Source organism: Pan troglodytes, chromosome 3 (assembly GCF_028858775.2).
Source record: "Pan troglodytes isolate AG18354 chromosome 3, NHGRI_mPanTro3-v2.0_pri, whole genome shotgun sequence".
Lineage (NCBI taxonomy): Eukaryota > Metazoa > Chordata > Mammalia > Primates > Hominidae > Pan > Pan troglodytes.
Genome location: NC_072401.2, coordinates 61,013,664 through 61,040,057, shown reverse-complemented (window position 1 = coordinate 61,040,057; position 26,394 = coordinate 61,013,664). Strand labels below are relative to the sequence as shown.

General features: G+C 33.5%; 1 protein-coding gene across 2 annotated transcripts; it reads right to left on the bottom strand.

Moving 5' to 3' along the window:
- Positions 1-2,038: 2,038 nt before the first annotated feature.
- On the bottom strand, positions 2,039-20,155 carry LOC471219 (UDP-glucuronosyltransferase 2B10). 2 transcript variants are annotated; one of them, XM_001162541.7, is made up of 6 exons: positions 19,399-20,155; positions 17,972-18,120; positions 13,773-13,904; positions 9,671-9,758; positions 8,612-8,831; positions 2,039-4,896 (listed from the first exon to the last, which is right to left on the bottom strand). In XM_001162541.7, exons 1-6 carry the CDS (start codon positions 20,117-20,119, stop codon positions 4,617-4,619), a joined length of 1,590 nt encoding a protein of 529 aa, XP_001162541.5. In that variant the 5' UTR covers positions 20,120-20,155; the 3' UTR covers positions 2,039-4,616. The 2 variants fall into 2 exon arrangements, with proteins under 2 accessions (XP_001162541.5, XP_009446073.4); XM_009447798.4 differs by lacking the exon at positions 19,399-20,155 and adding an exon at positions 19,300-19,388.
- Positions 20,156-26,394: the final 6,239 nt, after the last annotated feature.

Below are 26,394 nucleotides of genomic sequence, written 5' to 3'. Positions count from 1 at the left end.
ACAGAGCGAGAACATGCTGTGTTTCCAGCAGAGCTTTGAAAATTTAGCTGCATTATTTTCATTACATTCTTTTAGTTGAGACAGTTACAAAGTTTGCCAAACTTCAAAGGGAGGGGATATTACTTGATAGGAAAATTGTCAATGTATTTATAGTCATATCTCAAAATAACAACACATATAACCTTTCAAAGAAGGCAGCAGAAGTTATTAAAGTTTTATGAATCGTATGATTCATAAAATATTAAAAATAGTACAAGAAAAAAATTACATGAATTTAGATTTCTACAATTACTGCAATTTTTAAACATTGTATTATATTTATTCAAACATATTTTCAAAAACAGAACAAATGTTCTAAAAACAAGCTGCAAGTGGATAAAATAGATAACATACAAGAAACATTATCAAGTTTTTTGAATGACACTAATAAATTAATTTGTGATGTTACATTTTGGAACTTCCTGTCTTGAATTGCTGCGTTCATTTCACAAATTAAACTTTAAATCTCGTAATTAATACATGAAAACGTTTGTGAAAAGTTAAACATTGCAGAATTATATAGAATAAAAATTTAAATTCTCATCCTTGTAATTACATGTATTTTTCGAGATTCTTTCTTCTTTGTAACAGTTTACATATACTTTATTTCATTGAAAAAATACTTTTTTTGTTTTTCTGGAAACTGCTTTTTCTGTTTAGCAATGTGATAATGAACCTGTTCTCTGCAATGGCTAACCTCATACATTTGTTGGAGGTACATGTGTTCATTGACTGAAAGCCATTTAAGTGCTGGAGGAATCATTCTGTTCATACATGTGCTTATATGCACGGATTTCTGCATGACAGATTCCTAGATGTAGAACTTCAGTTTCAAACGGCGTATTCACATTTTATTTAAAAGTGTTATTTCAAATTTACTTCCTCAAAAATAGATTTCTCAGGTTTTTATAGGGTGAAAATCTTCTCTATGACTTCAATTTGTTGGCATTATTTCTATTTTACTAAGCATCAGTAACTTTTTAATCTTTTATATCTTATGGGCCATTTTTACTTCGAATTGCTTCTTCATATTTTAATCAATTTTTTATTAGATTGTTTGTCGGTTTTGGTTGGTGATTTCTAGTATTCACTGAACAATGGATACCAATCTTTTGTTATGCGTGTTATAGGATAGGTTTTATGTGAATTAATACAGGTTTATAAGCATGATAAAACAACATTATTAATCTTTGGCACTATATAAGTTCTGTTTTTCTTTATATCTTTATTAATTCCTAGATGATTTGCATAAAATTTTCTATAATTCCTCTATCTTATCAATGTTTCAGAGTGTGTGTGTATATATATATATATATAAAATGTGATTTATCTATGTCTATGTAATTATAAATATATATATATATATTTGTTTTTAATCACACCTTGTGCCGGAGAATATTTTTTGTGAAAATTGGTTAATGGTAAGACTTTTTAGTGACAAAGACAACTAGGTTTCTGTCAATCTGGACTAGTTTGATCATAAAATGCTTCCCTGATGTGTAGATTAAAGGAGATTGATGGCTTAATTTAGGTATTTTCCACAAAATTTATAAACTTCTTGTATTCTTTGTAAATATTTTTGACTTACTAAAAAAATTATGTTTCCATATTACATTTTTAGGGGGGATGAATCAAAAATCTCTGTGGAAAATAAAAAAATAGATATGATCATTTAAAATATAGTTACGTAGAATAATAATAATTATTTCAAGCTGTCTTCAAAATACACTTTGAATTTTGAATTCAATAACATACCTATTAGCTAGTTAATTGATGCTGTGTCTTGTTTTAAAAGAAATGGACATGTATATGTATATGTATGTTTAACAAGATTGAAAATTCACTAAGTCCCTTTAGAGTGCAATTTCTATATGATCACAACCTAAAATTAAGGACTTACATTTTTTATTAAAGGCCAAAAATGATAATAAAACCCATATGAAATTTAAGATTGTTTTTTCTAATTCTCTTAAGCATGACGATTGTATTTTGATGAGAATTGAATTGCATTTATAGATTTATTTTGGCAATATGCTCATTTTCACAAAATTGATTCTACCCATCCATGAGCATGGGATGTATTTCCATTTGTTTGTGTCATCTATGACGTTTTTCAGCAGTGTTTTGTAGTTTTCTTTGTAGAGGTCTTTAACCTTCTTTGTTAGGTATATTCCTCATATATTTCTCAGTAATTTGTTTTGTTTTTCTTTCTTTCTTTTTTTTTTTTTTGCAGCTATTTTCAAAATGGATGAGTTCTTTATTTGATTCTCGGCTTTGAAACCTGCATAGTCAAAGAAAGACTACAAAAAAGAACAAACCTAGAGGCATTACATTACCCAATGTATTATAAGGCACATTAAAAGTTACCAAAACAACATGATATCAGTATGAAAACAGGCATTTAGATCAATGGAACAGAATAGAGATTCCAGAAATAAAGACAAATACTTACAGCCAACTGAACTTTGACAAAGCAAACAAAAACATAAAGTGGGGAAATGACACCCTATTCAACAAATGGGGCTGGAATAATTGGCAATCCACATGTAGATGAATGAAACTTCATCTTTGTCTCTCACCTTATAAAAAAACAACTCAAGATGGATCAAATAAGGAAAACTAAGATCAGAAACAATAAAAACTTCTAGAAGGTAACACTGGAAAAACTCTTCTAGACATTGGGTTAGGCAAAAACCTTATGACCAAAAATCCAAAAGCAAATGCAACTAAAACAAAGATAAATAGTTGTGATTTAATTAAACTAAAAAGCTTCTGCCAGCAAAAGAAATAATCAGCTGTGTGAACAGACAACTCACAGAGTAGTGGAAAATATTCATGAACTATGCATCTCACAAAAGACTAATGTCCAGAATCCACAAATGGCTAAAAAAAAAAAAAACCCATCAAAAAGTAGCCTAAGGTAATAAATAGACAATTCTTAAAAGAAGATATATAAATGGCCAACATATATGAAAAAATGCTCAACTTCACTAATTATCAGGAAAATGCAAATCAAAACCACAATGCAATACCACTATACTCCTGAAAGAATGAATATAATTTAAAAATCCAAAAATAATAAAGTGTTGGCATAGATGTGGTAAAAAGGGGACAGTTTTATGCTGCTATGGGAGTGTAAACTAGTGCAACTACTATGGAAAATCGTATGAAGATTCCTGTAAGAAATAACAGTAGAAGTACCATTTGATCCAGCAATCCCACTACTGTGTATCTTTGCAGAGGAAAGGAAGTCTTTATATGAAAAAGACCCACACACATATATGTTTCCAACAGCACTGTTTGCAATTAAAAAAAAAAAGAATGGAAGTAGCCTAAATGCCCATCAACCAACCAATAGGTGGATAAAGAAAATGTATACACACACATGCGCATGCACACACACAGACATATATACACACACATATGCATACTATATATATATATACCATGGAATACTACTAAGCCATAAAAATAAACAAACTAATGGCATTAACAGCAACTTGTATGAAGTGGGAGGGCATTATTCTTAGTGAAGTAATTCAGGAATAGAAAACTGAACATTCTAAACTGTCACTTATAAATGGGATCTAAGCTATGGGGATGCAAAGGCATAAGAATGATATAATGGGTTCTAAGGATTCAGAGGAGAGGGTGGGAGGGGGTGAGGGATACAAGACTACCCATTGAGTGCAGGGTACACTTCTCATGTGATGTTGCACTAAAACCTCAGAAATTACCACTAAAGAACTTATCCATCTAATCAAACACCACCTGTTCCCAAATAGCTATTGAAATAATTAAAAATATGAGAATAAAACAGATGAATATTTTTAAATATCTGGAAAAAATAGAATTGGCTTGTGAAACCAAAGATGTTGCAGAATAGTTCAAATTTACAGTAGGAAGCAGGTAAGAGTGGCTATATTTCTAATTCCACATAATTTCCACTGAGAAATGACTTATGTGCTTAAAACAGTAAACATTTGGCCATAAATTTTAGCAAAAAATGTGACAATAAAGCTGCATGCATCATAAAAGCCAAGCAATACTACTCATCTCAAAATATCAAAAGGAAGAGAGAGACTTTCTAAACAATTTAACTATGTAATAGTTTCTTCAGCAACAGTTAAAACAACAGAATCCTGTTCAAAATGAAGCTAAATTATTCTGAGTATGTTCAAAACAGTACTGATACTGTCAGTAGACTTCTTAATGTTCTTGTGTTTATGTAAAATGTGTGAAATATAGTTAAGCTGAGTAATTTTTTTTCATGTAACTTGTGAATTAGAACAACAAATTTCAATATAAGTGCAACAAATTTCAATATGAGCTCGTACGGCTTTATGTTATTTTTTATTTTCCCTAGTGTTTTCTTCATTGCCACAAAATATTTCTAACCATTAACTGGGTTGTAAATCTCTGAAAAACAAATTTTTACTTGACAAGGTAGATTTCGAAAAGATTTTTTTTTTTTTTTGTCACAGGAAGAAAGAAATCTTGCATCACAATATTTATTGCTGGAATCAACCGAAGTATCCCTATCTATCAGGTGTTCCAGCTTCAAATCTCAGATTTAACTAATCCCTTTTTCCTTTCTTTCCTTTTCTAGCGAACTTCCAGAAACAAAACAGACAACACTTTGTGATGATAAATATCACAGTTGCCACACAGGCCAGCAGGAACCCAATCACATCCAAAGAGTGGTACTGGAACCAGGTGAGGTCGTGGGCTGCAACTCGAAGATGTTTGGCTCCTTTGTGGCGCATGACAAATTCAATCCAGAAGACTGCTCGATCCAAGGGCTTCACTGGTTGATCATGATGAATTCTTGATAATTTCATAATATTCTCTTTATATCTGAAGGATAAAAATAAAGATACCAACACTGAAAGTAAGTTAATTTGCCTGTACATATCAAGTCTATGAAAGGCATTTAAAGTGTCAAATAATTCAAAGTAAATGTCAAAGAATTGACATAGAATTTGTGTATTTTAATTTGAGTCATCATAGAAAGTTTGGCTTTTAAATTGGACTTTTCTCATTAACAAATATTTTTAAAGTAGAAAAGGAAGGTCAGGTGAGAAAGTTATTTTTTCAAGCAGAGAAAGTATGAGGCATTTTTAATTTGTTTTTAATTTTTTAATTTTAAGTTTTTGTGGGTCCATATTAAGTGTATATATTTATGGGGTATATGAGATGTTTTGATACAATGTGAAATAATCACATCATGGAAAATAAGATACTCATTCCTTAAGCATTTATCCTTTGTATTATGAACACATTCCACATTACACTATTAGTTCTAAAACAGGCATATTAGAATGTGCTCAACATCATGAGCCATTTTAAGTGCTGTAAGAAAGATGTGAAAATGCAATCTGAGAATTATCATCTCTCAGTTCCTAAAAAGGAATTTTATCATGGTGGGTGACATGCCTCATAGCTAGTCACTTTGCTTCTAGATTACTCTTTTTTCTCCTACTGTTTCCCACCCTGTAGCCAGAATGATGTTTTGCAATTAAAGTGAGATTATGGCACTCTCCTGATTAAGATTTTTGCCTGGCTTCTCATTATTTTCAGAATAAAATCCAACTCTGTTATTTGGTCTACAGAACCCTACATTGTTAGACACTGGCAAGGTCTTTTTCTAACACTGTTTCCCTGCACACTGTCTTCTAGATTGGCCTACTATTTTCTTTTAAGCTTCCAAAGGTGTTCTCATCTTAGCACTTTACACATTTTATCCCTTCTCTCCCGCTCTTGGAGTATTCTTTGTCGCTACACCCAAGGCATGCTTCTCTCTCTTGTTGTGGCTTCCCTCTAAGTGTTACCTCTAAGAGAGGCTTTTACTGGCCACAATCTGATGGAACCTCTAGGATTTTCTCTGTTTTCTGTGCTTATTTTCTATCTGATTCCTAGAATTTTTAAAATGATTTATATATCTCATAAAATATACATTTAAATATAAAATACAAAAGATAAATATACATGCACTAAATGAATAGTTCAAAAATGGAAGATCATCTTGAACATTATCTTGAGGCGAAGATACCAATTTACTTATTGTTCAGTTCATGGTATAGGATATCACAACCTGCCTAGAATAGCTCTCTTTTTCTGAACCAATTAGTCACCACTTTTGTCCACCAACTAAAGATTAGCCTGACTTTGAATAGCAGCACTAGTTTTGCTTGTTTATATAATTGAATTATATAATATGTACTCCTTAGTGTCTGTTTTTTTTAATATAGCAGTTCTTGGGTAATTCCATTGCTGTGTAATATTTTGTTGATTGATAAAGCACAAACTATGTCTTCATTTTATGTTGAATAGATATTTCTGTTGCTAACAATTTTTGGACACTTGATAATTCTGTCATGAACACTCTTCCATATACCATTAGATTTATATATTTATACATATCTGTTGTGTATATAATTGAGAGTAGAATTGCTGAGATAAAAGTGCATGCATAATTATGATTTACTTCTTGACTTTAAATTTTTTTTAAGTGTATTTTGTTAATTTCCAAAATTTAAAGATATTTTAGTAATAGTATTTATAACATCCCTTACTTCCACTATGGCTGGATCATATAGTCTTTATGATATTGAATCTTTTTATATTTCCTAAGTCTTGATTTATTTCCCACCACATGCCACTTCAAACGACTATTAACTATTCGACATGCTCTACGAAAATGTGTCTTCCAGTTGATATATACGATACCTATATGTGTATTGTATATGTACATATGTGTGTGTATATCATTTTACATTATAAGATTCCATTTGTTAATTGTGTTCTTCAAATGTTTTATGTCCTTACTCATTATTTGCTCTTTTTTTAAAAGTCTGTTTAGATTGAGTGAAAGTATTTGTATAATCACATTTAAATCTACCACTTTGTTTTATATTTCTTTTCTATTTGTCCAACCTGGTTTGTGTTTCTTTTCAATTATTTCCTATCTTCTTTAAAGGTATTTTGATCATTCATTATCCTTCTATTTTCTTTGTGATACAATATTTTTAAAGTATTCCTTTAGATGATACCCTCCTTACACAAAAACTTTATTGAGAGTAGTTATAAATGCGGAATTGATGGTAGCTGGACTCCACAAGGAATTTTGCACATTGTTATCTTTGGGGTGTGAATAAAATCAATTATTAAAAATTAACTTAAAATTATATTTTTTGTGCTTCAAAGACCATCATCAAAAAGTAAAAGTTTGGTCACCCAGAATGGGACAAAATGTTTAAAAATTATATATCTGATTTGACCCATAATATATAAATAGTTCTTAAAACTTAATAGTAAGACAAATAGCAAAGTTAAAAATGTTCCAAGGATTGGAGTAGACGTATTTTCTAAGAAGATATATGAATGATCAATAAGCACATATAAAGATTCTCAACATCTTTAGCAGTAATGAAAATGCTATCCAAGACCAGGATGAGAGATAATTTTATATGCACTAAGAAGTCTGTAAGAAAAAGACAGATAATAAGAGGTTTGGCAACAGTGTGGAGGAATTGGAACCATGTTGTACTGCTGGTGGTAGTGATGAATGGAACAAGTACTTTGGAAAACAGTTTAGCAGTTCTTCATAAACATACAGTTCTCACATGAGCCAGCAATTCCACTTATAGTATCAACCCAAGAGAAAGGAAAACACATTTATGCAAAAACATGTGTAGCAATATTCATAGTAGCCTCAATTGGAAACAATCAAAAGGCCAATGAACTGATAAATGAACAACTAAATTATGACGTATTCATATTACAAAATATTATACAAGTGTAAAAGGAAATTAAATATTAAAACACACAACAACATGAATTAAACTAAAAACCATAAAAAAAAACAAAAAATTAGGCTAGGTGAAATGTCATTTACACAGTACCCTAGACTGTATGATTCCATTTATATGAAATATCTACAGAGAATAATCTATAGAGAAAGAAAACAAATTGGTGTTAGACTATGACTAGGCAGTCATGGGAGGTGATTTTGGTGTCATTGCAGTTTCTTTTGTGTTGATAAAAATGTTCCAAACTTATATACTGGTGATGACTTCATGACTCTGTAAACATAGTAAAAATATTTGGAATTTTTGCCATAAATAGGTGGGTTTTATGCTATCAAAATTAAATCTCATTTTCAAGTCTGTTACAATAATGATAATAAAAATTAATTTTTCAGCAAGAAAATAGTTATATTCTGAGACATTTTAGATATTTAATTAAAACATTTTATTATATTATTTCAAGTTTATTCTTCCTTTCTACTATGGATTCATTATGTCAAATTTTTAAGAAATTTTTTTTATATTATCTATATCATTTTAAAATTATTTTTGTTTAGAAAATTGTTTCACTGGTTACTCACTAGATGTATGGGGTTTAAATACAATTTTTAAATAACAGATAAAAAATAAAAGCAGATTTTGGATTGGTTAAATCATTTAAATGCTTTCAAAATTACTTTCATAAAAAGGATGAAACTTATGCTAACTACTGACAAAAAAACTATCTATTAATACCACCTAATGAAAAATATTGTTCTACTCACGAAGGATCATTAATTACTGTCTTCAGTGCATTCAGCAGGTCTGTACTCGACATTGTGTTGAAGTCCAATCTAACAGCTGCTCCCTTGGCCTTCATGTGAGCAATGTTATCAGATTGATCAAAAAACAATGGAATGCCCACCATAGGGATCCCATGGTAGATTGCCTCGTAGATGCCATTGGCTCCACCATGAGTTATAAAAGCTCTGGTTTTTGGATGACCTAGGATTGGATGAATTTTAGCAAAATTATTCATAGGAATAAAATGAGATGCACAATGAAAGGCTCTGAAAGTGACAGTGTTTTATAGATAACACATTGAACTAATTTGCTATTACTTTTCAGACTTCAGAGGAAAAAACAGGTACTTGTGTTGGAGATGTAACTGAAGGCTATATGGTGTGTGTGACTTCAGACTGCAAAACTTAATACAAGATTTCCAGTTGGACTAATGAAAAAGGGCATTCTAGATTTTAAAAATGTGCACAAAAGAGGACAGCAAAGAGATGGGCATGAAATGAAGTGTTATTCTAAGTACAGTCACAGAGTGTGATATGTGGGGTATGCAAGGCAGCAGGCAGTGGGTTGGTGGTGGTGCTAGGATTGAGGAAAGACAGGTCACACTTCATCATGAAATGTGTCATTACTTTAAGATTAAGATTAGGAATTTAGTCCTCCAGAAAATACAGAGTCACTGGTGATAGAAGAGCTATTATATTTAGTGGCATTTGAAATAACCCTGCAGGAGAGGAAAAAACAGGTGTAAAGCTGTAGAAATAGGAGACAGAGGGACAGCCCAGGAAGATATTGAAAAATTCTGTGAGATATAATAACACCTGAAATGAAGATTCTCTCTGATTCTGACCGTGAAGAATGTGAGTGTATATCATAAAATGCTAACAATTATAGCAAATTTTTCCCCCTAGGACTGGAAAATAAATATAAAGAAGTTACATTTTGTTTTCCTTAACTAATATTCAATAAGCTTATTTCATGATGAACTATTAACACTCTAATATGCTGTTACTAATATATCCAGTATTTGTTCACCAGAGTTTTACCTAGAAGGTCATTCTGGGGTATCCACCTGTACAGCCGAGTATTGAGACCTAAGGCATCTGGTTTATTCCCATCACATCTCCAAAGAACCTGTTACAGTAAAGAGAATATCTTATTCCATGAGTGGAACTCAAAAATTGTAGAATGTTAGAACTGTAAAAAGGGTAGGAATGAGATCAAGGGATGTTAGTAAATAAATCTACTCAAAGACCGATGTAAAAAGAATACCCACATTTTATTTTCTGAACTTTAATGATTTAGGTATATAAGAAACCATTATTTTCCAAAATAGTACCTTAGAAAAATAAGATTATCAATGAAAAGTTCAAGTATTTAGAAAATTGTTACGTTTTTTAAAAGAAGAACTACCTGGGGCTAACCATCATATGCAGAAAAAAAGTTTAACATCACACATCATTAGAGAAATTCAAATCAAAACCCTAATGAGATAACATCTCACACTGGTCAGAATGGCCATTATTAAAAACTCAAAAAATATCATGATTTTGGCAAGGTTGTATGGAAAAGGAATTCTTATACTCTGTTGGTTGGAATGTAAGTTAGTTCAATCATTGTGGAAGACAGTGTGGTGATTCCTCAAAAACCTAGAGACAAAAATACCATGAAACCCAACAATCCCATTACTAGGTATATAACCAAAGGACTATAACTTGTTCTTTCATAAAGATCCATGAAAGTATATGTTAGTTGCACTACTATTCACAATAGCAAGGACATGAAATCAACCTAAATGACCATCAATTATGGACTGAATAAAGAAAATATGATATATATACACTACAGAATATTATGCAGCCATAAAAAGAACAAAAATATGTATTTTGCAGGGATAAGGATTGAGCTGGTGGCCATTAGCCTTAGCAAACTAACATAGGAATTGAAATCCAAGTGTAACAAGTCCTCACTTATGAGTGGAAGCTAAAAGATGAGAACACATGTACACATAGACGGCAACAACATACACTGAGATGTGTTGGAAGGTGGAGGATGGGAGGAAAGAGAGGATCAGGAAAAATAATAAATGAATATTAGTCTTAATACCTGGGTGATGAAACAATCAGTACAACAAACCCCCATGACACAAGTTTACCTATGTAAAAAACCTGCACATGTACTCCTGAACTTAAAATAGAAGTTAAAAATAAAGGTTAAATTAATTTAATTTAAAAAAAATATTCTTAAAAAAGTATAAAAAATTATAGGGAGTCATTGCAATTCTGGTGTAAAAAAACAGTAACAATTTAGTAATGACCTATATGTTTATTTGGTTTTATGTATTTTATATTAGTTTTCATCTCCAAATTTAATTGTAATGTATTCGTTTCTTTTTGAGTAATATGAGTAGTTTCAATATATCTACTTGTCTGTAGGTTATTATATTAGAGCCTGTTGTCCTTTGATTGACAAAATAGCAAGTCTATAAAATAAGCTACTTACAAGAAATAAATAAATGCTGCAAGGGTTTTATGTATAACTTCATTGGAATTACAAATTATCAAGCACTACTTCCAAGAAAAATTTCAAGTGACAATTTTTGTCACAAATTCAGAGTATTACCAACCAGTATTGCTAATTTTGGATTTTTTTGGCATAGAAATGAGGAACATGTTGGTATCATGAATAAAAATAAAGCTTTTCAATAACCTCAAAATTGTATTTTGCTGAATTTGGTCAACAGATTATTAACACTTAGACAAGGTGCTACAAAGCTTTGACAACAGTGATTAATATATTCTGCTATAGCCAAGACATTTTTATGTTTAAGTTACTAATTTTGAAGCTCCAAAGCAATCCTCGTAAACTGAACAATAATTTTCAGTGTTTAATTTTATTTGCTACATCAGTGTTAAAGTAACTCAGGTTTCAGCAAAATTTAGAGGTCATTATAAGAAAGCTTTATCAGATAAGAAATTAAAAAGTAATTGACAAATGCACAAAGGTCACTGGTTTATTCTATATAGAAGAAAATATATTCCTACTATGTTCTATGGAGGGGGCATCTGAACCTGTTCCCCTGCCTGGCTTCCTTCTGTTTGTCTCCTTCCTATATTTCCTTCTGCTGCGTCCATTGGGAGGGGTTGTTAATCTGGTAGTTACTGCTGAGTCCTTGTGGGCCACATTTTATACTGGACAGGATCCACCTTCAGGTCAGGATCCATCTCCATCCTTTCCCTTTCATCTTCCTGCTTCAGATATTGGCTGGGCCCAGTCCAGCAGAGCAAGCTGCTTTTCCTCTTTCTCTAAATCTACCTGGCTGTGTGGGTACTTGGACTAGTTGTCTGTTGGCCTAGGCCACTCTTTCTCTGAATAGTAGCCTGAACATCATTCAGATAGGCCTATTCCAAAATGTAGAGGAAGTATCTGAGGCTGGATAATATGGCAAACCTAAACTGCATGATGCATGTCAGACTTTTTGAAATACCTACATTTGTTATTTTGCTAGTGAAGTCACCCACTAAAACCTAACTTTTTCTGATAACATCTGTAGTGTGTACAGTGCAGTGCCATCAGGAATTCTTAAACAAAAGGGTCAAATGACAGGGGCAGAATTTGGTGATAACTCTTACCTGATCCCAATAACATGATAATATCGATACTTCATCTATATTTCTTAAATAAATTTATTCCTGGTCATATTATTAATGCCAAATTTATTATAAATGAAAAACAGCCTCTATTATTATAGCATCATCCATGTATATTTTTGATTTTGAACTAATATCTGAGATAGTTAGTTCTTTCCCAAAAGCTAAATTTTTAGGCCTGAACTTTCTTATTTGTCATATTCATAAAGTTTCTTTTAAAAAATTGTTAAAAACTTACCATACAGGAATATTTATTAATATACTTAAAAAGTTTGTTCCCTATGCTGAAGTAAAATACATTAGTGACATCTTCCAGGCACCATGTTTATAAAAGTAAAACTTCTAAGTCCTGAAATATACTGCAGTAGAGTCTCTAGTTTACTAGTTTACTTTTTTTGAGGCAGAGTCTGGCCCTGTAGCCCAGGCTGGAGTGCAATGGTGCGATCTTGCCTCATTGCAACCTCCACCTCCTCGGTTCAAGCGATTCTCCTGCCTCAGTCTCCTGAATAGCTGGGGTTACAGGCACACACCACCACTCCTGCCTAATTTTTTGTATCTTTAGTAGAGATGGGGTTTCACCATATCGTTCAGGGTGATCTCGATCTCCTGACCTCGTGATCCACCTGCCTTGGCCTCCCAAAGTGCTGGGATTACAGGTGTGAACCACCATGCCCAGCCTATAGTTTACACTTTTAATCACAGGACTGGAATTCATTCTTTTTACTCCCCTACTCTCCACATGTGCCAGTTATTATTCCTATATTAATGACATTCAATCATGCTATACTACCACTGATCCTTAAATACAGTATATGCTGCATAATGACTACCAGAGCCAGTCTTCTCTATTTGTTGCCATGTATTTCATATAAGCATTTGACTTAAAGTACAAACAGAAATACTACATTCCTTAATTGTAAACATTCACTAAGGGCTTCCAGAGTACAAGTAATAGAGGTGGCCCAAGAGTTAGTCAAGTGTTCTTCACCCATTGGATACTGCTGAGATTAGGAAAACTCTTTTGAAGAAAATTATCATAAATCTTACTTGTATTTCTACAGGGATGCAGTTGTGGATATATATTTTTAGTTGAAAATACCTGAAAGTCATTCTAAAGACTACATTAAGCACCATTTTCACTTAACTGAAATATATTGAGTTAAATTCAGCAGTAGGTATGACTGTTAATATCAGAAATTAAAAATAACTGTGGGTCTCAAGCTCCCTTTTATGGATACATATGGAGTACTGAGTTCCCACTGATGCTAATAGGAACCACTCATGCATACCAAGGGTAGTAACTCCCCCAGGGCCACATGTAATCACTAAGTCTGAGGCACAACTATTACTTCTGTCAGTGGATGCTATACAAGCATATTTAAGGCTGTATTCAGCTATAAAGAGTTCAATCTACTCTTTAATATTCTTTGTATGTAGATCACAAACTTTAACAGCCTCTTTCAGTAGTTTTCCACACCAGTAAGGCACTTTATCTTACCTTTTGTGGGATCTTGGCAAGGGCTGTTGCAATTACATTGGCCCTTTCTGCTGTCATGTTACTGACCATTGACCCCAGAGAAAACACCACAACACCATATTCTCCAGAGCTCTGTACAAACTCCTCCATTTGCTGTGGGAAAAAAAATGTTGCATCACAAAAGAGTATCACCACAGCAGGCACTGCTGAAAGAATTGGTACAAAATATCAAAGAGAGAAAATCCAGTATTTTGAGGAATTATTGGAGTAAATAATATTTTTTAACTGACTCAATCACTGTTTCTTTGCAAGAAGATGTATGAGATAGTTGGCCTCTGTTAAGGATATTTGTGTAAATATGTGTGTGTGTGTAGGTATGTGTCTGTATGTGTGTAATGGAGAAAATAAATGGAACTATTACATTGTAGTTAGGGAGATAATGTTAAAAAATATACCCAGACTCTTCACTTATAATACTATAATTACTAATATAAGTTCTTGGAAAAGTGGCACCACTAGGGTTTAATTCTATATTTTTGTTCTACTAAATCACTTCTGTTTATTTCAGGTTTTCTGTAGAATTCTTTTAATTTGAAGCCATTAGTGGTTTACTTCCCTAACTATGAGCACTGAGGAAAAGCTACTTACAGTTGGGATAATTTTATATCTACATTTACGTTACTCTACAATGCTTTATGCTTCACTTAAAATTTGTCAGTTTTCCGGTAGCTTTTCAAAAAATGAAATAAAAAATAACAGTTGGTGGTTAAGAATCACTGACATTCTGGAGTCTAGTATTGTGATTTGGAATTTTTATGAATCAGTCCTTAGAGTCTCATTTATAATACAGAATTGTACAGTTTGTAGTTAGTAGTTGAATAACTGTATTTTTCAGGTTATTGTTTAGGTGGAGCACCTATTGCCCTGAAATCACACTGTTAAATTGATGTGCTATTTATAACTGCATGTGAGGAACTCTCATCATCACTTTGTTGTGTCTCAGAGGCAGCACTGGCACCAGAATAGAAGAGGCCACCAGGCCTTTCTGCAGGGGAGATCTTGTCTCTCTTTTGAGTAGCTCACGCACACCACATTACACTCCTGGTGAAGATGTGCTTGGCTGCAACTGATTGAGAATTATTCTGACTTGTGTTCCCCAACATATGCCAATATTTAAATTTAAATACTTTCAGATTTAATCATTGGGGTAAAACTTTTCCAAATGGTTTTTAAAAAAACAAAGAAAAAAGTGTCTAAATATTAACTGTGCACCACATATTATAGAGCTTTTTCTAAAATATGATTTTTAATCTTAAGTTAACATGATAGTCCCTGTACTATTCCACATAATACTTGGGGCATCTAGGTATTGTGTGTGATTGCAGTTACCTGTAGCCACATTTAATGTAACTCGTGTTCAGTGTTTCACCTCACTAGCTTGATGCCAGAGCCTTATTTTTCTGTGCAGTGTTGAAAGAATCTAACCTCTGTGTAGAGATTCCTCACTGATATTGACTGGTTGTTTCTCCTTTTGTGATAATATTATAAAAATAATACAAAATTAATGTAAGAAATTTTATAAAAGTATGAAAAGATTTTTTAAAATAATTTTTTTCTAAAATTTCTATCTAGAGATATTATTTATAGAAAATATGTATTATTTTATTATGGATTTTGTCCTATTTATATAGGTCAATGTACAGATGTGACACTTATTTAGAAAATTTTAATCTTATTGCATATACATTTTCTCCTGCAAAAACTTACCATCTTGTTATATTTATCATTTTCTAATTCACTGTATTTGTATTATGGCTGACAGCGTAATTGAACATTTCATTGATAAAATTATTTTAGTGCTATCATAGGCACATAAGTTTTTAATCATTATTTCATATAAGATGTTGGATTACTTCCAATGTTAATTTTGTGAATATTTTCCATAATGTTTCATAGGTACATCTTGATTTTTTTATTTCACATGACTATATTATAAAATTAATAACAATATGTATTTTTAAAACACCTGATACATTTTGTCAAGTGTCTTATTCTCTTAAAATATATAGAAATTATCTGAGAATTTAATATATAATTGAAAAGAAAGCAACCTGGGTTAGCAAATATTTTACATAATAAGCAATTAAAGAACTGGTTTCACAACCATTGACTTGCATTCAAAGCTTTCTGCAAGTTAATAACAAGAGCTAGTATTAGTAATTGTACTACCAGTCAACCTTTTTTTCTTGTCCTTCTACACATCCTACTCTCTTCCTCCTTCTACTGGCACTATCAGTTTCCCTTAGTGTGAGTGGGGAAATCTTTCAAGAGTAGGGTAGAGTGGTATATATTTTTCATTAGTCTTACCTCATCGTTTGACTCTTGAGAAACTGACTATATGAAGCCCATACAATTTGCATTAAACATAGATACTGAGTTTTAACAATGGAATAAAATCTCAGTTTTATGCAAGTAAAAATGATCTTTTAAGAGATTGCATAATAATGCATTGAAGAAGCCTTCTTTGCACATATGTCTTAAAATGTGATGTTAATTTAAAATATATGAGGTTCTTCTTTTCCTTCAAAAAGAATGTAATCTTATACGCTGATGGTATTTTTTTTCATATTGAAACTAAGGGCACTATTCAGACACAAGTGGTAGAAATTATTTGGTCTTTATTATGCATGCAGTGTTCATTATCTCTGTGCTTCTCTGTCAGTCACCTATGATGTCAAGACGAGTTCCCCCAGGAAGTCTTACTGAGTTGCTTGTCATAAGGCAGAAATCATCTGCTCTAATAGGGTATGTTTATGCTCTAAAATGTAAAATTCTGGGATCTCAATGCACAATGATTTAAATGCTTTATTAAAATCACGTGAACCCTGTGTTTGTACATATTTGAGGCATACATTTATATTGTTGAGGAAGTGTTTTAAGCTGGAATACTGGTGAAGATCCTATTATTTATGGAAGAATTTTAGAATTTCAACTAGCTTATCTTACTGTCACAACTGGTATGTCTACTATTAGTAAAATCCACAGGGTATCTGTCATCTATGACTTTGCAAGAGAATATAACCTTGATGTGCTGAATAATCTGGTTCTCTTAAATGAGGAATGATATCTTAAGTGACTTTCACATGTTTAGTAGTCAGTAGTATTAGTAATAATCACAAAATAATCATAATTGCAAAATTAATAACATTTCTGAGTCACTGACTATATGCCAGAGACATTTTAAGTGTTTTGTCTGTGTTAATATTTTTTCCACACAACACAATATGAAGTTGGCACTATTTTTGTAAATGTAGGCATAATTATTTCTATCAACAGTGTAGTCCACTTTTTCATCATCTGCTACCTGAATCCATGAAAAATTTCCTGAATGTTTGGGTCTTTACAGTCTGGCCCTTCTGCAATTTAATCCATTGAATATCTCGGAGCCTTTTCTTAAAAAGAGAATCATTTCATATATCCTTATTTCTTAACTCTTTTTTTGGACTTTTTCAATGTTCTTAATAAATATTTCAACTCCTAATACGTATCTGGCTCTAATCTACCTCTTAGCATTGTCTGATTCTTAATCATTCCCTGCAAACTAAACCTGAGGATTTGAGAACTGTCCTGACCACTTTATCTGCTTTCCCTTTTTGTCTGCCTCTCCCCGTCATTCTTTTCCCTATTCCTGCTTATTGTTCAGCTCTCATCGTACTCATCAGTGACTCCAGGATACTTTCTATTATCTCCACTGATGCTTTCTTAGCATTGGGTTTTTCCTTGAGAAAATAATTTTTATATACTTTTCATTACTTACTTATATTCTATATTTCAAAGTAGAATGTAAGGTATGTAGGGACAGAAAACTGTGTCTATTTTTTTCTCTGAAAATTCTGCACTTACCTGTGTTTTGTGCTAATCTCTTTATAAATATTCTTTGAATGAATGACCAATACCTTCTTAGATGTTGCATAATCAAGACTTTAATTTAACCAACCCTATTTTCAAAGTTTCCTTAGTATTCCTATTTGTAATATGCATGAAACTCACATGCTTATGATGGTATCAACATGTACATGAGTTTCTAATTGGTATCTGCTTTACCCCACCTACTTCCCATCTTTTTTCAATGTAAACCAAACACTCTGCATGAAGGCTATAGAGTCATTTCTACTGAAACTTTGAAGCCAACAAAATAAAACCAATGAAAGTACGTTTACCTTAGGTAGGGGGTTGGCAGGTTTGCAGTGGAGTCCTCCAACAAAATCAACGTTTGGTAAGAATGGATGAGGAAATTTAAAATTCCAGGAGTTTCGCATAAGCCATATGTCAGCTTTCCTCATTGTCTCAGATAAGGTAGTGGGTCTTCCTGATAGGAATAAAGAAAAGAAGTGGATGACATAAGATAATTACTTTATGTAATTTTCTGAAAGGGGTTAGAATAATGTAGGCAAAAATGTAGGTAAGGTTTGTATGCTTTGAAAAATATATACATATAGGAATAATTTATTTTTTATGTATTCTATATTTTGCCCATGTTTATTTATAAGAAAGGCAAAGTGGTGGGAGAATTGTGAGGTTAAGCTACATCTCTAATGTCAAGTCAGTATGCGCACAATTATTAAAATAAGTCATAGAGAATTAAACATCAATTTATTTTCTCTTTAAAACTTCAATAGTAGCCACTGGATATTTAAAAAAATCTTTGCGCTCCATAATCAATTAATTCTACTGTAACCATAAAAATAATTTTCTAACTAATAGTCTAGTTTACACAAATCATTAAGCTAATCCTTTTATCTTTGGTTCTTCAAGTTAACCGTGGACTATTTTGAGAGTTTGGCTGAAATCATTGTACCAACTACTCATTTGGATTCAAGCTAAGTTCTTAATAATATTAAGTAAAGATATTTGTAAATTATAGCTAGAAATTTTTGAGAAATTATTGAAATAGAAATCTGTACTCAACCTTAATCTGTCTCATATTTTTAAATAAAGAGACACAGTTTCAAATAAACTATATAGATATAACAACCTTCACACTTCAACGAGATGATTGGACTTTAAATAAATGATTTCCAATTCTTTAGTGAAGGAGTATAGAAACATTTGAAACTTCAAATTACCCTTATTGATTTTTGCATCTGAGATATAGACATTATCTCTCTCTACTGTGAAGACAACCTCCTGATAACATGGGAACATCTTTTAATTTCTAAATAAGAAAACTGAGGTTTACAAGGAAAAATTTTTGCAGTTATATAGATAGTTGTAGAAAGATGTGTAATTACTCATTCTAAATCTATGCATTCGGTTAGATGTTACTTGATGGAACTTGCTGTTTTTAAGATCTGAAACATTCTATGATAAAACAGATGTGTAATTACTTAAAGTCTTAGGTGTACTAATATATAGGTATATGATTTCCTGGGGTGTTCTGTATGAGTGATGGTCACAGCATTTTCACTGACCCTATAATTTAAGCTTTTCTATAATATTTGTGAGATTGATAGACCATCTTGTATTTTCATTTCATAAATTCACTTACCAAAAACTCCACTTCCTTGACTTTATGGCTTTGTACAAGTTCTGCTTCAAAGACAGAAAGAAGTTAGAGCTTCATGTTACTGATTGAAAAAATTCTTACCTAAAACTTCACTGTAAAAGTGATCCCACTTCTTCATATCAAATATTTGGTACCAAAAGTCAAAATAAAGCACATAGAGCATATTTTTTACCCTCTCCATGAAAGTCATTTGATCACTTAATTTTGACATAACAACAGGTACGTAGGAAGGAGGGAAAATAAATCCTCCACTATGCCTTTCAAATGAGTAGCCAGGAGTGAAGCTGTGACTGTACACAAAGGGTATGTTAAATAGCTCAGCCAGCAGCTCACCACAGGGAAAAGAAGGATCTGCAAAAACGACATCAAATCTTGACTCTTGTAGTTTTTTCATAAGTTTCTTATTTGAAACTAAATCTTTACAGAAGTTTCTAATTATGTTATTATATGCCCACATGATTTCTTGTTCTTGTGAAAAAGATAACCAAAATGTATCTTTTGGAATGTAAGGCCATCTCTTAATCAGTTGCATCGTGATATTCTCCAACTCAGTTTTAGTTAAAGATGTAGGATAAACTTCGAGTTTAAGAGTGGATGAGTCATTGGGATCAAAAAGAATGGAAGCTGAAGATGCCAGTACAGTCACCTCATGACCTCTCTGAACAAGTTCTTTCAGGATCGTCTTCATATTCATCCAAGGGCTGTACTCTGCGGCCCACACCAGCACCTTTCCACAACTCCCAGAGCTAAAGTAACAACTGAGTTGTATCAGCAGAAGAACTGATGTCCATTTCAGAGCCATCCTGGTGCAATGTGAACATTCTTTTCCAGTCACTGTTTCTTTCTCATACTTATATACAGGGATAAATCAATCAAGTTAAAACAAAGCTGCTTCAATTCAAAGTAAATACATTATATGAGCATCCTGAGTACATGGATGGCAAGGAGACAAAGTTCGATTACTTCATATTTACTCAAGAATATTTGATGTTTCTTTTATGTTTATATTTGCTGTCATCCACCTAAGTTTAATGACCTTGCAAGTATCCTGTTTTATGTAATGTATTTTGTAATAGTGTCAAGAACAGTGGCAAGTGAGAGAGTCCTGCAGGCCCCTTGACACAGAATAAGAGATGAAGTAATTATACAATGCAAATAGAATTTTTGAATATCGTGGTTCAAGGAATATCTTGTAAAACTTTGTTGAAATATAATTCATATACCATATGATTCATCAATTATTATTTAAAATTAAATATTTCCAAGTAAGTTCACAGACTTGTGCATCCAACATAACAATCAGTTTTATCTAAAAAAAATCCTGTATATTAAATATCATCTCCCCACCTGAATTTCTGCATCCACCCTGCACTGGGCAACCAGTAATCTAATTTCTGCCTCTACAAATATGCTTATTCAGGATCTTTTGAAAAATAAATGAAACTATATAATATGTGGTCTTTTGTGGCTGGCTTCTTCTATTTAGTTTAATGTTTTTAAAGGACCATCCATAGAATAGTGTATATAAGGATTTCACTTTTATTTCCAAATAGTATCAGATGCTACTTATAAACACAAATTATTTATTCATTCATCAGTGGATGGACATTGATTTTCTTGCACTTTTGGCCATTATGCATAGCGTTGATATTTTTATTGCCAAATAGTATCAGATGCTACTTATAAACACCATTTATTTATTCATTTATCAGTGGATGGACATTGATTTTCTTCCACTTTTGGCCGTTATGAATAGCGTTGATTAACATTGATGTACATGCTTTCTTTGGACATGTTTTTATTTTTCTTGGGTATATGTCTAGAAACGCAATTATTGAATTGTGTGGTAAATATATAGGTAACCTTTTGAGGAATTGCTGGACTTTTTCAAAGTGGGTGAATAATTTTCTATTCTCACCAACAATGTATGAGGGTTTCAGTGTCTCCACCAACTTGCCAAACCTTGTCTTTCAAATAACAAAAAAGGTTATTTTTTATTTTAATTCATAAACACACTCTAACAGACACAAAGAAAGGAAAGTTTCCTTCCACATATTGGAGGGAAAAGTGAATAAATTAAATAATAACTTACCTAATACTTCACTGTAAAACTGATTCCACTTCTTTTTGTTAAAAGTCTCAAATGCAAAGTCAAAATGAAGAAAATGGAAAAGATTTTTCACCTTTCTATAAATGTATTTTGGTACTAAGTTCTGATATGACAACAGTTACATCAGAAGGAGGTAATGAAAGTCCTCCACAGAGTTCTTGGTACATACTGCCAGTTGTAAATGGATGATTGTAGACCAAATGTATAACAAATGTTTACCAGATTAAGCTGTTCAGATAGCAGCTCATTAATGAGAAATGACATCTGCAAGAATGACATAAATTCTGGAATCTTGTTGTTCCTTGTAAGTTTCTTGTTCAAAACAGCATACTCACAGAGCTTTTGAACAGTATCAGAACATTCATAATATGTGTTTTTTGCATCTTTGAATCATATGCCAACAATGTACTCTTTGGGAACTTGTATGTCCACATCTTGATCAATTTCATAAAAATGAAATCAAGTTCATTCTCTGTAAAAGATGTGGGATAAACCTCAAATTTAACAGCAGCTTGTTGGAATCAATGAGAATGGAAGCTGAAGGTGACAAGCACAGTTACCTCATGGTGTTTCTGAGCAAGTTCATCAAGTATCAACATTAAATTGATATAAAGACTGTATTTCACTGGCCACACCAGCACATTCTCATGGACTCAGAGCTGGAATACAAAGGTCAGCATAAGAAACAAAAAGCCCATTTCTTAGACAACTGTTAAAATGCTATCTTTCTTTATAACTTTCTCTAACTTGGTACATATCAATGTCAATCAATGTCATAATGATTTAAGTGTTGACAATAGAGGTTTTGGAAAGCAAGAGAATAAAGAAAAGGATGAATGATTTTGTGTTTGTATGTGTGAATAATAAATTTCAGTCTTATTGTAAATGTGGCTGTCTCCAGAACAAGAGATAATTTAGTTGTATATAAAGAGTTTCTAGTATAAGAAAGCATCATTTTGCCAACAATGAGGCAGTGGTGTGATCTATTCTTATTTATCTAAACATTCTCAAATAGACCATCTTCATTTTCTCTATGTAGTTTCACACTTATTATATTAGCTTCATTTCATGTTCCTTGACATTGTTTTTCTGACTGTAGAAATTCATTTTATTTTTATCCAAACAGATATGTTTTAAGTACAATTACAGTTACTTTGCTTCATTTGAAAATATTTTGTCTAAATCACAATATTTTCCTTTTCTGAATATTTGCAACATTGCTTACGTTTCTCACTCTTAGAAAGTATTTATCTTCTAAACGCCTACTACTGAACTTGTTTCACAGATTGCCTTGTAATTCAGGTAAGTTCTACTTTAAAAAGTCTCACCAGAAATTTACATCAAAGTAGAATTAGGAAGGAAAAGATGCATGTCACAAAATAGAGAAATTTGTTTTTATTCTATTAATAATCTGTTAACCTGAAATGAGGTAAATCTTTCTTAAAAGGATATTTGAACACAGTTTGTGAGCAAATATTGCCAGCAGAGTGGCAATATTGCTCAACATTTTTAATGTCCTTGAGTGCATGCTTTATGTGTCACCCAGATTTCCCTTTTGGGAATATAGAAATTACTTTCCAGATGATGAAGTGATTAAAAACTGACATACCTCACCTATAAGCTTTCTCTCAGTACATCTCTGCTGAAAGCTATCTAGCATGTAGTGACTTTTCCAAGACAGCCCATATCCAATGACTGGTCACGTGTAGGACTCTAAAGGCCCATTCTCCTCATTTCAATTTGGACCAACTCTGAAGGGCTAACCACAAGCCTCCTCACCTAGAAAGCAAGCAGACTCAGTTTTTCAGCATCTCAGGGAGCCTGCAGTGGTGGTCCAGTTCCTTCAGAGAGTCTGTGAATTTTCTCAGCTTTCCTGGTGTGTTCCTGCTGTAATCCTTGGAGAAACAGTTCATGACATGAGTCCCAACACACTGCTCTATCCATTCGAGTAGAAGCTGCAAACTAGTCCTGCCTCTTTTTCATCATCTTAATAGTATACATCTGTAGCATCCTTCTATGTCATTTTTCTATCTTTGTTGGTTTAAAGTCTGTCTAGTAAGAAGTTAGAATTGCAACTGCTGCTTTTTTCTGTTTTTTTTTTTTTTTATTTTCTTGTTAGATTATTTTCCATTGGTTTATTTTGAGCCTATATATGTCACTGCAGGTGAGATGGGTTTCTTGAACACAGCATATCAATGGTTCTTGGTTCTATAATCAGCTTGCCCCTCAGTGTCTTTTGATAGGGGTGTTAAGCCCACGTATATTTAAGGTTAATATTGATGTGTGTGGACTTGATCCTGTCATAATGATGTTAGCAAGTAATTTTGCAGACTTGTTTATGTGCTTGCTTCACAGTGTCACTAGTATGTGTACGTCCGTATGCTTTTGTAAAGGCTGGTAACACTCTTTCCCCACCCCCACCCCCCCCCCAAATTCAGTGCTTCCTTCAGAAATTTTTGCAAGGCAGGTCTGGTGGTAACCAATTTCTTCAGCTGTTGCTTGTCTGAAAAGGTTCTTATTTTGCTTATGAAGTTTCATTAGGCTGGATATGAAATTCTAGATTGCAATTTCTTTTCTATAAGAATGTTGAATATTGGCCGCCAATCTCTCCTGGCTTCCGGGGTTTCAGCTGAGAAGTCCATTGTTAGTCTGATGAGCTTCCCATTGTAGGTAATTTGGCCTTTCTCTCTAGCTGTCTTTTACATTTTTTTTTTATTTTGACTTTGGAGAATCTGATAATTATTTGTCTTGAGGATGAGCTTCTCATTGATTATCTCACTGGGGTTTTCTGCATTTCTAAATTTGGCCTCTCTAGCTAGATTGGAAAAGTTCTCATGAATGATATCCTGAAATATACTTTCCAAGTTGATTTCATTGTCTCCATCTATTTCAGATACACCAAATACTCATAGACTCATTCTTTTCACATAATCCCATATTTCTTGGAGGTTTTGTTCATTCATTTTTATTCTTTTTTCTATATTATTGCCTGCCTGTCTTATTTCATAAAGCCTGTCTTAAAGCTCTCATAATTTTTTTTTCAGTTGGTTTATTTTGCTATTATTTTTCAGTTGGTTTATTTGTGATTGCGTTATAAAAGTCTTGTGGTGTTCTTTTCAACTCTATGAGGTCAGTTACATTTTCTCTTTACAGGCTACTTTGTCTGTTAGCTTCTGCAATGTTTTATTATTATTTTTAGCTTTCTTGCATTGGGTTACAATATACTCATTTAGCTCAGTAAACTTTGTTTATATCCCTGTTTTGAATTTTACTTCTGTCATTTCAGCCATCTTAGCCTCAGCCCAGTTCTAAACCCTTGCTGGAGAGGTGATGCTGTAATTTGGATGAAAGAATTCACTCTGTCTTTTTGAGTTTTCACTGTTCTTGCACTGATTCTCTCTTATTTTTGTGGGCTTATCTGCCTTCAATTTTTGAGGTTGCTGGCCTTTGGATTTTTTTTTCTTTTATTCTATTTGATTGCCTTGAAGGTTTGTTTGTGATATAAGGTGGATTCAGCCAACCGACATTGTTTGTAGAGGGGGCAGAGTTCAGTTCCCAACTCCTGGACGGTATGCTTTAACTCTGATGGACTTGCATTGAGCCCCAGCTTTGTTCTCTGGCTTTTCAAGGCTTTAAGTCTACTGCACTAGGGTGATCAAGGTGCAACAAGTGCAGCAGAGTGCTAGTGAGTGCAGGAGTGTCTGCCTCTTTCTGAGTGTTCACAACAGTGGCAGAAGCAAAGCAGTTGGAAGGGGAATGGAAGACCCCTGCTGGAGACTGTGTGATGTTACACTGGAGGTGGTGTTTGTTTAGGGTGGGGTGATTGCCAGCACAAGTCTGGGTGCCTTCTCTGTGCCCTGCAAGCAGAAGTGATCACTCAGGGTATGGAAGGATCCCCTGTCCTCTATGCAGCATCAGAAAAAGGTGGGCACTGGCTTGACAGGGATTTCTGGTTCTGTGCCCATCAAGGCTCTCTTTGCAGTGCTGCAAAGGCTATCAGTGTGATTTGAGTGAATGCGGTGGGGGTTCATGGAGGGATGCACTGCACTCCTGTGTGCTGGTAGGTCAAGTACAGCAAAATCCACCCATGCAGGCATGCACTCAGCAAAGTGGTGTGAGGAGTTTCTCAGGGGAGAGGCTCAGTCGAAGCTGCAGTATGGGAGGGAACATGCAGACTGGTACACAGTTGTAGGGACTGCGTCACTGGAACTCTCTGTCAGTCAGGCCTGGTCCTCTGTTGCAGAAACTATGGTTGTTTCTGGCTGCCCTGTAAGTAGGCATGGCAAGGCTGGGGCCCCAGGAGAGGGTAGAAGATCAAGGAGTCTCAAATCAGACCAGCCTCATCTGATGTGCAGGATCACCATGCAGGGATCAGGTCTGACTGTTACCCAAGGGCTAGGGTCTCTTATTCATGAAAGTTGAACTTACAGAGATGGCCACACTGCTACAGATTCTCCTGCACCCACTGCTCTGGGCTCCACATCAGTTGGCTTGCTGCTTTGCTACTTTGTTTGTTCCTGTGGCTTCATCTCAGAGAGATGCAAGCCAGCAATGGCTCAGTGTCTTTGCTCCTTTGTTTGTCCAAGGGAGTCAAGGAAAGTTTCACTGCAGATGCAGTGGCTGAGAGGCTTTTTGTTTCCCCAGTGGCTCTCTCCAAGGAGTTGCCACTTTGCTACTAGCTGGATAGATTGGGCAGGTGTTGGCTAGAGACCCAGGCCTGGAAGATCTGCATGATGAGGACATACAGGAGCAGGCAACCACATTACACTCTGATCATTTTTCTGTAGGGCTGCTGTGTTATGCTAGGGGCCACTCCAGTCACTATTCACCTCAGATTTTTTAGTACCTGGAGGTATCACCAGTGAAGGCTGAGAAACAGGAAAGACGGCAGCCTGCCCTTTTCTCTGGTAGCTCCATCCCAGGGAGATATGGACCTGTTTCTGCCACAAACATACCTCTAAGAGGTG

What these genes read in the sequence shown, in the direction of transcription:
- LOC471219 (XM_001162541.7), bottom strand. Translation starts at nt 20,119, where the DNA reads ATGGCTCTGAAATGGACATCAGTTCTTCTGCTGATACAACTCAGTTGT. An exon ending in CTTTTACAGTGAAGTTTTAG is followed by an intron (nt 18,121 to 19,398) that starts GTAAGAATTTTT and finishes TATTCCTATCAG; the next exon opens with GAAGACCCACTACCTTATCT. An exon ending in ACCCCAGAATGACCTTCTAG is followed by an intron (nt 8,832 to 9,670) that starts GTAAAACTCTGG and finishes ATCCAATCCTAG; the next exon opens with GTCATCCAAAAACCAGAGCT.